We start from the raw sequence: 13,133 nt of genomic DNA on the forward strand, positions 1-13,133 counted from the left end.
TGTTTGAAGTGTTTACAGATCTTCTTCTCTCCCATTTTATGTTTGTTTCCCAGCTCCATTCTATTTTTAAATTTTAGTTCCTTTATCCATATTCACATGTGTATTTTTTAAATCTATTTTACTAGTTCTATTAGTGGCATTACATGAACAAAAAAACAAAACAGTAGAGTTTGATTTTAATTACCAAATCTTGATTCTTCCTGAGTACACAATCCGTACAGAGATGAAATAGAACAATCCGATGTGACTGAACTGTTTGAACAAAATTAAGTAGGACTATCCATGATCTATAAAACTATACCCGTTAATAACATAGTATAGTCTTGTTTTTAAAGGACTGAAAATTAATGGAAGAAATTTTCCTTTCCACTAGCTTTGCAAGAAGGAAATAATCTTCTTTGAATATCCTCCTGTAAATCCCACTGCAAATTGTAGTCTGTACAGAACAGAATCATGGTGCCTAATCCTCCTCTTTTCATGGTTTAGTCCATACAAAGAGCAGAGCTGGAAATTGGATCTTTTGACAGCAGTTACTAAGCAACAGAATTTGGATGTTTTTGGTTAACATCCTAATATATCATGTAGCTGATTTGTCGAAGTTTGTGCATGTATTAACCGAGACAAGTGGACACTCCGGAAGTGACTACTGGTCCCTGTACAGCTGGGGGGTGGGTGGGCACGTGTTGTTTTGTTTAATACACTTTGTCTTCTGGCATTTATATCTCTTTGGCACACAAAGGAGGACGGTGTAACCTTTAGGAGAACTTTCAGACTTTGTGACTTTTTATATTATTAAGAATACCCTACTTTGGGATTTATGTTATGTGAAAAATGAAGGAATTTTCCCTGAAAAGCAGGGAGAACAAATGAAGGATTTTAAGGTCATTTCAGGAAGCTTTAGTACTTTGCCAAAAGTTTAGGTCCACTTCCTGAGGCAGTTTCATTAGAAGACAGCTAATGTTTGCTTGGTCTACTCCCAAGTTATTTTTAGAAACTAGAGATTATTACTGATAGCACCGATTTGAATTTGCTCATTTACGTTTTTATATGCTACCAAATACGATTAGGGTATGCTTTCAACTAATTGCTGACAGATTTACTGCATTAGGGATTTTCTAAGTCATCAGATTCGTACTGTCATCAGATTCCTACTAAGTACTTCACGCCAACCACTTCAGAACTGAGATGAACTCTTTCAGCCTCAGAAGAACCGGAGAATTTGGCTTCACCTACCTCAGAGCACTAATGAGGTTATAGAAAATGGAGGATGGAATCCACTTAGAACACGCTTTGCTGTGGTTTGTGATTCCGAGAGGCTGGGATTAACATGGGGCGAATGCTGGCGCGTTCCCATTTGTATTCACCGAGATTCCAGAATCCGCAGCTGCTGCCCCTCCCGTGCACACAGGTGGCTCCCGGCTTGTCTGTAGATTCCAGGAGTGGGCTCGGTGCCTGGAGCGCTTGCAGTGTCCTTGAGGGCCATACTCAGACCTGCCCCAGCCCCTGTGTGGCAGGAGCCCGCGCCTCCCTTGGCACAGTGTGCATAGCGCAGCCGGCATGTTCTCGCCTTCAGCTCAGGCTCCTCGCGTTTCAGTTTGTCTCCTATGACCTAGTACCCACCTTTGTACAGAAGAGGTGGTACCAGAGAGCAGAAATAGACTGTGGGATTCTGTGTGCTCTAGAGATACTATTCATCTTCTAGAATAGACCTCTCATTATGTCCTTGTTCACTGGGGCCACTCTTTCACCCACTTTTTCTTCCTTTAGTTCTTCGGATTCTTTTTCTTTAGTCTTCTCTTTCAGACTTCTCCCCAGGCTCTGAGACTATCTATACTGATCATTTTACCTGCCCTACAGGAAGCGGCCCGATAGAACTTAGGTGACCAGACATTCCAATTTGTTTGAGCAGTCCTGGTTTTTACCTGTTGTTCCAGAATGATTATTAACAGCGGCCGCCTTTCAGGTGTCTGGGTTTGCATGATAACTACTTACCTGATCCCCAGTGGATAACCTCCTCAACAAGAAAGGCTTAAGTGGCATACATTTATCATACTAAATGAGAGGATCTAAATTTAAATTAATTTTTAAATAAATTTTTTAAAAATTAAATTTTTAAATTTAATTTTTAAAGAGTCTCCGACGTACAGCCCCCAGCTCCAGCTGCAGCCGGCCTGCCTAACTGTCCTTCGGTGTCATTCAGTCGGGAGCTGGCTCTCTCTGTGCCGGGCTCTCTTAGGAGGGGCAGGTTTGGCACATCAGAGCGGGTAGTTTGTACAATTGTATTTTTTCTGCATCTTTTTTTCTTTCTTTTTTTATATTTTATTTATTTGACAGAGATCACAAGTAGGCAGAGAGGCAGGCAGAGAGAGAGAGAGAGAGAGGAGGAAGCAGGCTCCCTGCGGAGCAGAGAGCCCGATGCGGGACTCGATCCTAGGACCCTGAGATCATGACCTGAGCCGAAGGCAGAGGCTTAACCCACTGAGCCACCCAGGCGCCCCCAGCATCTTTCTTTCTGATACCTCTCCTCCTTTTTGCATTTAGCTACCTAGAGGTGCGGTAGAACTTCCCAGGTCACTGTGTAAATCTCTCACTTAGACTTTCACCTGGCAGCTAATCGCATGTACTTGGCCGTCAAGCCTGAGTGTCTCCTCAGGGAACACCGGGCCTGGCCCCAGGGGTGAGGAGCGGAAGGGGCTGAGGAGTGGGCTGAAAACAAGGATTCAGAGGAAGAGTGGTGACCTTACATTACACTAGTGACTAGGTGAGGTAAAGAATTATGTGTGTAAGAAGTGAAAGGGGTGTGTGTATTTAAATTAGAGTCAAGTTGCTACCCAAAGGAGTTTCAGTTGACCTGTCAACTGAAACTGGTCAAGTTACAACTGGAATCGCACAGCCTTTGTCATGGTTAGTAGGTTGTTAAGGGAGCCCTGAGTGCTCCTCTCCTCATGATAGTAATTAGTACATTAAGAGCTGTTAAAAAAAAAAAAACAACCCTACATTAAATGACTGCCATAGGTACTTTTCTTCTCAAATCTTATAGGTAAATCATGCAGTCAGCTATGAAGTGATTTGTAATGCTTGGTGAACTCAGTGTCAGGGGTAAACTGGTGAGACAGCAGACAGTTTAGCATCAGTTTTGACCCCAGTAATGTCCTGAGTTCCTGGAGCCGTGGAAGCTCTGTACTGTTCTTGAGAAGGGAGAAGGGCTGACTCAGGAAAAATGGAGTACTGCAGATAGCCAGGCCTCTGTGTCCCGGGCCCTGTGGCTCTAATCCATGCTAGTACAGCCTGACACACAGAATCATATGCTTGCATCAGAGCCTTTAGCAGAATTCCGAAAAATGATTTGAAGAGCGACCATTCTGAAAAGTGACTCCTTGACATCACCAGAGTTTAGGTACGATACCATGTTGACTGCTATCTTGGTCCAGTCTTACAAAAAAAAAAACAGAGCCAAGAACTACTGTGAAACTGTTTCTAAACTTTTCTCCTGTCTTGGATTCACCAACTCAAAGCTTGATCATTATGTATCAAGAAGCTGAAATAAATGTCCTGTTTTTCTTACCTATTTGGGGGGCTTGATAGTGGTTCAGAGAGAAATAAAAGGCTCCTCTTTCCTTGCTCTTTCCATGTACTCATGATCCATTCCCAAACCAGCATCTCTCCTGTCCTCTATTTCAGTAGCCAAACCAGAAGGAACCCTCAACTCTAGTTTCTTCCTCATGACCAAACCCATTCATCACCAAGTCCTTTCAGTTCTGCCTCCCGAATATCTCTAGAATCCATTCATTTATCAGAACACCCGCTCCCCTTCCCACTTCCAGACCACCATTGTCTTTCACCTGGAGTTCTACAGTATTAAAAAATGATTGCTCCTCTCTGATGCTTTTCTATATATCAGCCAGAAAAATGTTTCTAAATCATAAAGCTGACACGGTGATCCATTGTTTAAAATTAGTGGCTTTTTATTGCCTTTATAATAAAATTTCAACTGATGTGAAATTTCTAAGACCCTCCAGGTCCAGGTACTTCTGTCACCTCTTCTGCTTCATCTCTCACCTACCATTCCCCACACATACCACACTCCTCTTCATTTTAATTCTTATTGACTATATGTCAGTTCCTGAATTTTCTCTCTCCAAGCCTCCTAATATTCTCACTCTGCTTAGGACATTTTCTTCCCCATTTTCCACTGATAGTTTGTCCTTCAGATCTCAGCTTAAACGCCACTTCCTAAATTTAGGATTCCGTCGTTGACTACATAATCCTCCATGTTGGTTAGGATAGGCTAAGTTATGCTGCAGTAACGAGCAACTCCCAAATCTCAGTGGTTTAACATAACAGAGTTAATTTCTTGCTCATCCTACGTGTCCATCGTGGCCCAGAGGAGGAGCTCTGCTCCTTGAAGCTTCTCAGAGACTCACCGTACCACATAATAGAAGCTCCCTCTCACATGTGAGATCATGATAGCCAAGGCAGGATGAGGGGAATATGGTGAATCATGCAGTAGCTCTAAAGCTCCTTTTAGAAAGTGATATGTATTCAGTCATAGTTCATTAGCTGAAGCAAGCCCCATAGTCATCCCTGCCTTGAGAGGGGGTGGGGAACAATAATCCTACCACATTCGAGAGAGAGAACCAGCACATGTGTGGGTATCCCCAGGGACTACCACAGCTCTGTTGTGTATACTACCAATGCATCTCAAGTTTCCTCCAGCGCAGTAGTGTCATGCTTTATGATGGTTTCCTGTGACCTGTTTCCCCCACTCCAAGCTTTGTGGAAGTATGATCATATCTGTCTCATTCATTACTCTCTCCATTGCCCTCACTGATGCTTGACATACAATAGGAATTTGAAGATGTTTGTCGAATGAACGCATAGAGTAACACTCCAAGATTTGGTACTTAGCCTGTTACTCTTTTACCTCTGCCATTTCTCCTCGCGGTCCCATCCCCTCACCTGGTTTCAGCAGTTACTGCCCTGAGGGTGAGCTCCATACCCTGACTTCAGTCATGTGTCTCCAACTACTCACTCGATATTTCTGCTTGATTGTAAAATGCACATTTATGGGGCGCCTGCGTGGCTCCTTCGGCTAAGTGTCTGCCTTGGGCTCAGGTCATGATCTCAGGGTCCTGGGATCAAGCCCTGCCTGTGGGCCCCCTGTTCAGTGGGGAGTCTGCTTCTCCCTCTCCCACTTCCCCTCCCACTGCTCGTGTACTCTCTCTCTAGCTCTCAAATAAATAAAATATTTAAAAAACAAAAGAAAGTGCATATTTATTCTTGCAGTCAATATTTATTGATTACTTTCTGGTAAGGTATTCTATTAAATGATAGGATACAGAGATAATTAAGATAGTACTTGCCTTCAGAGTGCTTATATTCTAGTATAATACAAGGAAGAATGTAATGAATCCTTAATATATACACAGTATACAAAATGCTATACCATAGCAGAACAGAGACAGTGGTTTATGGCTAGATGGAATTAGAACTTGTGTTGTTTCAACCATGAATTCACTGGGCAAGTATAAATACTGTTCTGTGCTGGGTCCCTGAGATGACATGAATCAAGTTTTTATCCACTTCACAATCCAGTGGGGGAGACAGGTAGCCGAAGATGAAAGGGTAAGTGGGATTTTAACATAGTATGGGGGAGTGACTAAGGGTAAAGGGGATGGTGCAAAGGAAAGCACCAGAGGCTTTCTTTCATTCAGGCATCTAGGGAACATGTATTAACACCAGCGCGGTATCAGAATACATAGCACTGAGGAAGACAATGCCTGCCTTACAGAGCCGATAGTGTGTTGGGAGGAACTTACTATCTGGATTGCCAACATGAGTTGATTCGTTTTTCCATGTTTTTATTTTGCATCTTTGAGGGTGACTTTTGAGCATAAAAAAGACCATGCATAGCTAATTTAAGGTTTAGAAAATGAAAAGTCAACATATTAAGATTTTGTAATGAGACCTAGTTTTTTAACACAAAAGTAAACGAACTTTTAAAAAGTTCAATTACATCTCTCTCTCTCTTTTTCTGAAGATTTTATTTATTTGAGAGAGAGCGAGAGAGGAGATACAAGCAGGGGGAGTGGGAGAGGGAGAGGGAGAAGCAGGCTTCCTGCTGAGCAGGGAGCCCGATGCAGTGAGGGGTTCGGTCCCAGGACTCTGGGATCCTGACCTGAGCCAAAGGCAGACACTTAACGGAGCCACCCGAGCACCCCGACATCTCTCATTCTATTTGTAGGTCTAGTAAAATTTAGAAGTTCCTTAAAAGGGGACTTTTACAACTTAATTAAATTTAAATATGTGAAACTATATTTACACATTTAAAATGTTTTATTTTCTCTTTGAAGTACTTCAGTTGTCTAACAAATAAAAAATTGAGTTCCAAAGTAATATTTGTTTAGTGATAAATTAAAATACAACCAATAATATAAATATGGTGAATCTTAGATTATCTCTACTGTTTGTAAGGCTATTTATCTTTTACCTTCCAACATAAAAGTTTATTAAAATGAATTATTCCAATGCCCATTTTTTTTAAGATTTTTTATTTATTTATTTGATAGAGAGAGATCACAGGTAGGCAGAGAGGCAGGCAGAGAGGAGGAAGCAGGCTCCCCACCAAGCAGAGAGCCCAATACTAGGCTCGATCCCAGAACCTTGAGATCATGACCTGAGCCGAAGGCAGAGGCTTTAACCCACTGAGCCACCCAGGTGCCCCTCCATGGCCCATTTTAAGTTGAACTAGTAAGGCTAATCTATTAATCTTGATGTGGTACATTTCCTTAATTGTTGCAAATACTTTTAAGACCAAGTATACACAAGTTGTCTTTAAATCTAATATGAGGGGCGCCTGGGTGGCTCAGTCAGTTAAGCCTCTGCCTTCAGCTCAGGTCATGATCTCAGGGTCCTGGGATTGAGCCCCCTGCATCAGGCTCTGCTCAGCAGGGAGCCTGCTTCCCCCTCTCTCTGCCTGCCTCTCTGCCTACTTGTGATTTCTATCTGTCAAATAAATAAATAAAATCTTTAAAAAAATAAACAATATGAAAAATATTAATAGTGAAAACTTGATTTACTTTATTTCTGTGCCTAGTGCTTAATTATCTATGGTTCAAAGATAACCACGGCTGGGTGTGGTGCATAAGCAATGAATCTTGGAACACTGAAAAAATAAAATAAAATTAAAAAAAAAGAAAAGATAACCACTAAGGAATATTATGCCACCCTGAGCCAGATGGGTGGAAGGGTGGTTACCATCTTGGTGCACTGAGGTTATTTATCAACCAGAGAGACTGGGCTGGGATGCGGAAATTAATTCTTACCATTGATATCCATGGGGTGCTCTGAAATATAACTTTTTTTTTTTTTAAGATTTTATTTATTTGACAGACAGAGATCACAAGTAGGCAGAGAGGCAGGCAGAGAGAGAGGGGGAAGCAGGCTCCCCACTGAGCAGGGAGCCTGAAGCTGGGCTCCATCCCAGGATGCCGGGATCATGACCTGAGCCGAAGGCAGAGGCTTTAATCCGCTGAGCTACCCAGGCACCCCAGGGCCACAATTCTTACCGATAATAAAACAACATACAGTTTTATTCTACCCATCCCTTGTGGCTCCATCTAGCTCTTGAGTCACAACACTGAAGTCACACTCCAGACATAGGAGAGACCACTGTGATACACTTGATGGGATTTGTCCGTTGGTTAGAGACCAGCTGCCCCTCCGCCTGCCCAGGTGTGTGTGACACTTCCAGCTCATGGGGCTGAAAACAGCATCACCCTTCTTCTGGCTCAGCCAAGGTCCAGTTGTATCCTCTTGAACAAGTCATTTAACTGCTGTGGGCCTCAATTTCCTCATTTTTAGGTCGTAAGAACTTTTAGCTCTTAAATTCTATTATCTGCTAAATTCTAGTGGAGTAGAGTCTGAAATACTGGTGTTACACTGTGCTTTGTTTAGGCATTGCTCAAGAATTAACTAAATTTTATCTTCCTGGAATTTGTCATAATCATGGAGAGCAGTGAGATAATAAATGGTTTTTACTTTCTTCCAGATCTTTGATGATGCGTACAAATCCCAGCTTAGTTGTGTGGTTGTGGACGACATTGAGAGACTGCTTGGTGAGTCTTAACTTTCGCCATTGTACTATCTTGGCTTCATTACACTAATGTCTCAGCAATTGCAAGAGAAAAATAACAGGTATTTATAAAGTAGAGAGCAATAGAAACACTTTTCTTTGTCTTATAAGGAATTACGTTATCTGTTCTATCTGAAGTCAGGGACGGAATTCATGTTAAATATGTGTGACTCTAACTCCATCATAAACTGCTCTCCCATCAGGGCCCACACCTCGTATTATTTTCTTTCTTCCACAGAGCTCTCTACCCTGTAATAAATGATTAATAATTTCCACTGATGGATGTATTTGCTATTTAGTACCTCTGAGCTGCCTGTACCCCAGAGTTTCCGCTTAAGAACTTTGACAGAACTAAGGGAAGAAGGGCTTATGAATGGAATGAAATAACACTTGAGAGAAGCAGCAAGTTTCCTGGGACCTCAGTCTCTGTTTTAGAAGAACAAGCCCCTGTTATGATGCATTCATTCCAGATTTATCTAATTTTTGCAGTGAAATCAAGTGTACCTGTTTTATAAGAACAGAAACTAGATTCCCTTCCTTACTTATCCCTTAGAGGAACTGCGCAGACAAACATGATAACAGTGTTGAAAACATTCTGAAAGTTATAGGTGCTCTACAGTAATTAAAAAAAATTGTTTTAAATATCGATTAACCATCTCTTGTACTGAAATGCACTGCTGCCCAATAAAAAGATGAATAATAAGACTGTCCCTGCATGCAGCTCACAAGGTATCATCTCCCAGTAAATGCCAGAAAAGTGCTGTTACTTACATTTTATTTCATTACAAAAATTAGATAAATCTGGGATAGACGCATTGTAATAGTGACTCAGGATGCTGTATTGAAATTGAACCCACATGGTGACTTCATCAACTTCTGAAAATGCTACCCAACACCTGAGTGATCCCTTCTTAAGCTGTCCAAAGTGGTGTAGGAATGATTTCAAGTTAACTGTTCTTACCACATTTTCCTCACGATTTTCAGACTTGCTTTAGGTCCTCTGTTATTTATTCTCTTGTTTCTTAAGGCAATGTTTGTTACAGGGCAAAGATGTCCCTATGTATAATAAGGTGAATCTGAGGTCTTAGAAACTATGTGATAGTTTCATCTAGTGACCTGGGGTTTTTGGTCTGCTATTTTTGATACATTTCAACCCAGTTTATAGGATTATTTCTTTAAAAGCTTTTAAGCACAAACTCATAGCTCTGTGTAAATTCCTTTATCTAAACACAATTGAGATGTGTGGTCATAGCAACACTACTATGTCAGGAATGTGTGCCCTCTGAGTATATTTTCACTCCTATGAATAGTTATTATCTGTACTTGTTTGTTCATCGATTCCACAAGTAAGCTGAGCCCTTTCTGCTGTGCTGGAATTATTAGGGTCTTGGAAAAAATAAGTGACCTGCTGCTGTTGTAGCCTCCATCAGTGAAAATTATTGCAAAGTAGAATGTGCTGTGTGTTCTGGGTGTTCAGAAAAGGGAAAGATCATTTTGGACTTCAGAGGGCTGGTGCCTGAAGGTAGTTCTAAGCACAGGCTGGGGTGCGTATATATGCAGTATGCAGAGAAAGCTGACGAGGGGCCGTTTATGCGAGTCTTGAAGGTTTAGTAGAAGTTTAACAGAAAGTTTTAGAATGTTCTCTGTTCTGGACCATCTGAGGACCAGTCTTAGTGACTCTACCATCATATCGGTTATACTGAAGTACCAGACTTTCATTATTAATGAAATAATTGTTAAATAAATTAATATTTATTATTATAAAATAATATATAAAAATTTATTTTATTAATTTTATAATTTTATTTTTTATAATTTTATTTTATTAATATTATATAGTAATATATTATAATATATAATAAAATAATATAAAATAAAATAATAATTTCCCCTTACTCATTTTCTAGTATGTTTTGTTGCCTGTGAGATTACTGTATTACCAGGCTCTGCAGTAATTTCTTGGAAATGGTTAGCAAGTACACCTGGATTTTTTTCTTCCTTAAAAAAGACAAAAAAAAAAAACAAAACCAAAAACAAAAAAACTATCTCTGAGTATTAGACAACGATGTCTACCTGAATTCAAAATGGATATTTCAAAGCTTTTTCAAAAGATTTACAGATGGGAGTTCTTACATAATGTTTTAAGCATTCAAGTTATTGGAGATACTATTTTTCTAATTATCATTAGTTGCCTAAGTAAGGATGATGTTTATTCTTGATGCAGGTAATTTGAATGTTTGGAATATGTGCATGTGTGTATTGAATCCCTAAAACATAATAATGTTTCTCTTCCAGATTATGTTCCGATTGGCCCTCGATTTTCTAATCTGGTATTACAGGCTCTTCTCGTGCTACTCAAAAAGGCACCTCCTCAGGTAAAAATAACATAAGAGACAGTTTCACAGAATTTTCCCAGTAGATTGCTTATAATGGGGCAAACAAACTGCTAGGTAAGCAAGCGGCCATAAACCTAAAATTCTATTGTTGAGGGCCTTGGGGTAAGTCATCTGGCCTGGACTTCTGTTTTAAGGTAAATGATTTTCTTAACAGAGAAGTTTCCTTCCTGAAGATCCCAAAATCCTAGTTTCGGTTAGTGAGTTCTGTTTTTCTTGTTCTCTAAATTCCCCAGGGTTTTACACATCCCTGGCCACCTCCATCTCCCACGAGAGATCATGATATTCACATAGAATGGATTGAATATACATTCCCATTTGTTTCATTTGTCATTTGATAGATTTTCCCAAGAAATTGTATTTGGGGGTATTTACTTCCTGTAGGCAGATTTTTCCTTTTTCTTTTCTTTTTAAAAAGTATTTACAGTTGGGGCGCCTGGGTGGCTCAGTGGGTTAAGGCCTCTGCCTTCGGCTCGGGTCATGATCCCAGGGTCCTGGGATTGAGCCCTGCATCGGCTCTCTGCTCAGCAGGGAGCCTGCTTCCTCCTCTCTCTGCCTGCTTGTGATCTCTGTCAAATAAATAAACAAAATCTTAAAAAAAAAAAAGTATTTACATTAAGCTTGAATTATGTCTCTTGGGTCATGTGGCACTTTTGAGGAAGGAGTTCATAGCCAGGATCTCTATTCATGTGGTTGCATTTTTATTGATGTGGCTACTGGAGACTGGTGATTTTGATAACTTAACACATTTAAAAGTCATCTATGAGGGTTGGTTAAATATGTTAATTATGTAGAGGCTGCCGGAGCATGTTTGGCTGTGATACAAGGCACAAATTCTCTTGACTGATTTTGTGTGCTGTAACCTTTGAGAAATGCCAAAGACAGATACAAAGGGGTCAAGCACTATCTTGAAAAACATCTTAAAGTCTGTATGGGAATCTTGTATTTGAAGTTAGAGATTTTAAGTAGGCTGTGTGGAATATATTTCATGTTAAGTTGGTGAATATGCTTTTTAACAGTTAAAATTGTGTGTGTGTGTGTGTGTGTGTGTGTGTGTGTGTGCATGTGTGTGTTAGAACTAAAAGTGATGGACTTGTCTTGATTTTCTAGGATTTTTTGTTTGTTTGTTTGTAATCCTAGGATAGTGAGAAGAAACAAGTTACAACAACTTTGAAAATTTACTGCATTATATGCATTGTAAGGATTTTGTAATCATTTGTCCATAAACTATCATTCCCAGTAATTGGAGTTTTAGCTCATTCTAAGGCTGAAGTTAGAGAAGTGAGTTTATTTTTCCTTTCTATGATTCCTTCAATAAATATGTAAATAGATAAATCTAAAGTTGCTAAAAAAAGGGACAGCCGCTCGGCTTAGTCAGTTAAGCATTGGATTCTTGATTTTTGGCTTAGGTCATGATCTCAGGGTCCTGGGATCAAGCCCTGTGCTGGGCTTACCACTCAGTGGGGAATCTGCTTGTCTTCTTCTCCCTCTGCTCATGCACACACTCTCTCTGTGTGTGTCTCTCTTTCTCTCTCAAATAAATAAATAAAATCTTTTTTTTTTTTAAGATTTTATTTATTTACTTGACAGAGAGAGAGACAGTGAGAAAGGGAATACAAACAGGGATCGTGGGAGAAGCGGGCTTCCTGCTGAGCAGGAAGCCCGATGCAGGACTTGATCCCAAGACCCTGGGATCATAACCTGAGCTGAAGGCAGACGCTTAATGACTGAGCCACCCAGGCGCCCCAATAAATAAAATCTTTAAAAATAAATAAATAATTTGGGCACCTGGGTGGCTCATTCGGTGAAGTGTCTGCCTTAGGTTCGGGTCATGATCCCAGGGTCCTGGGATCGAGCCCCACATCAGGGCTTCTTGCTCAGCAGGGAATCTGCTTCTCCCTCTGCCTCTACCTGCCCTCTTCCTGCTTGTGCTTGTGCTCTCTCTCTCTCTGCCATATAAATAAATAAATAAATAAAATCTTATCAATAAATAAATGATTAGATAAAGTTGCTGGAAAAAGTAAATAACCCCAATATCCATATGTATCACATACAAAAAGAATCCTTTCTTAGGAAGTAGCACTTTAAAAATAATTAGATTGGGGGACTTTCTCCAGGCATTTAAATTTATATCTTGTTCAGGGATACCTGGGTGGCTTAGTTGGTTAAGCAGGTCATGATCCCAGGGTCCTGGGATCAAGTCTCACGTTGGGCTTCTTGCTCAGCAGGGAGCCTGCTTTCTCCCTCTACTACTCCCCCCTGCTCATGCTCTCTGTCTGTCAAATAAATAAATTAAATCTTTAAAAAAATTCTATCTCATTAAGTCTTTAGCTTAGAAAGAATTTATGCTAAAAATCATTTGGGAGAAAGAAGAATCATTTTTCAATGATATTTTTTAAACTGCTTGTCCTTTACATTGTTAAATACATTCATTTAAACAGAGAGGTATACCTTGGTTGGAAATTATTTACAATCCAAAATAGATACTGATAGAAATAAATAGAGCATATTTTAAAAAGACTTGCAGCATTTTGATTAAAGAATTAGGAATAACTTTCCATTTTATAAAAATGTAAAATTCTTAAGGAAAGGAACATTACCTAATT

The 13,133-nt window shown here is 40.1% G+C and overlaps 1 protein-coding gene across 1 annotated transcript in view; it reads left to right on the forward strand.

Annotated features, from left to right (window-relative positions):
• Nucleotides 1-13,133, forward strand: part of NSF (N-ethylmaleimide sensitive factor, vesicle fusing ATPase) — a 151,816-nt gene that overhangs the window by 112,183 nt on the left and 26,500 nt on the right. Inside the window, exons 16-17 of the mRNA XM_047707386.1 lie at nt 8,051-8,117; nt 10,430-10,509. Coding sequence (XP_047563342.1) covers nt 8,051-8,117; nt 10,430-10,509 — 147 coding nt within the window. The remainder of the gene's footprint in view (nt 1-8,050; nt 8,118-10,429; nt 10,510-13,133) is intronic.

This window comes from Lutra lutra, chromosome 16, assembly GCF_902655055.1.
Source record: "Lutra lutra chromosome 16, mLutLut1.2, whole genome shotgun sequence".
Taxonomy (NCBI): domain Eukaryota; kingdom Metazoa; phylum Chordata; class Mammalia; order Carnivora; family Mustelidae; genus Lutra; species Lutra lutra.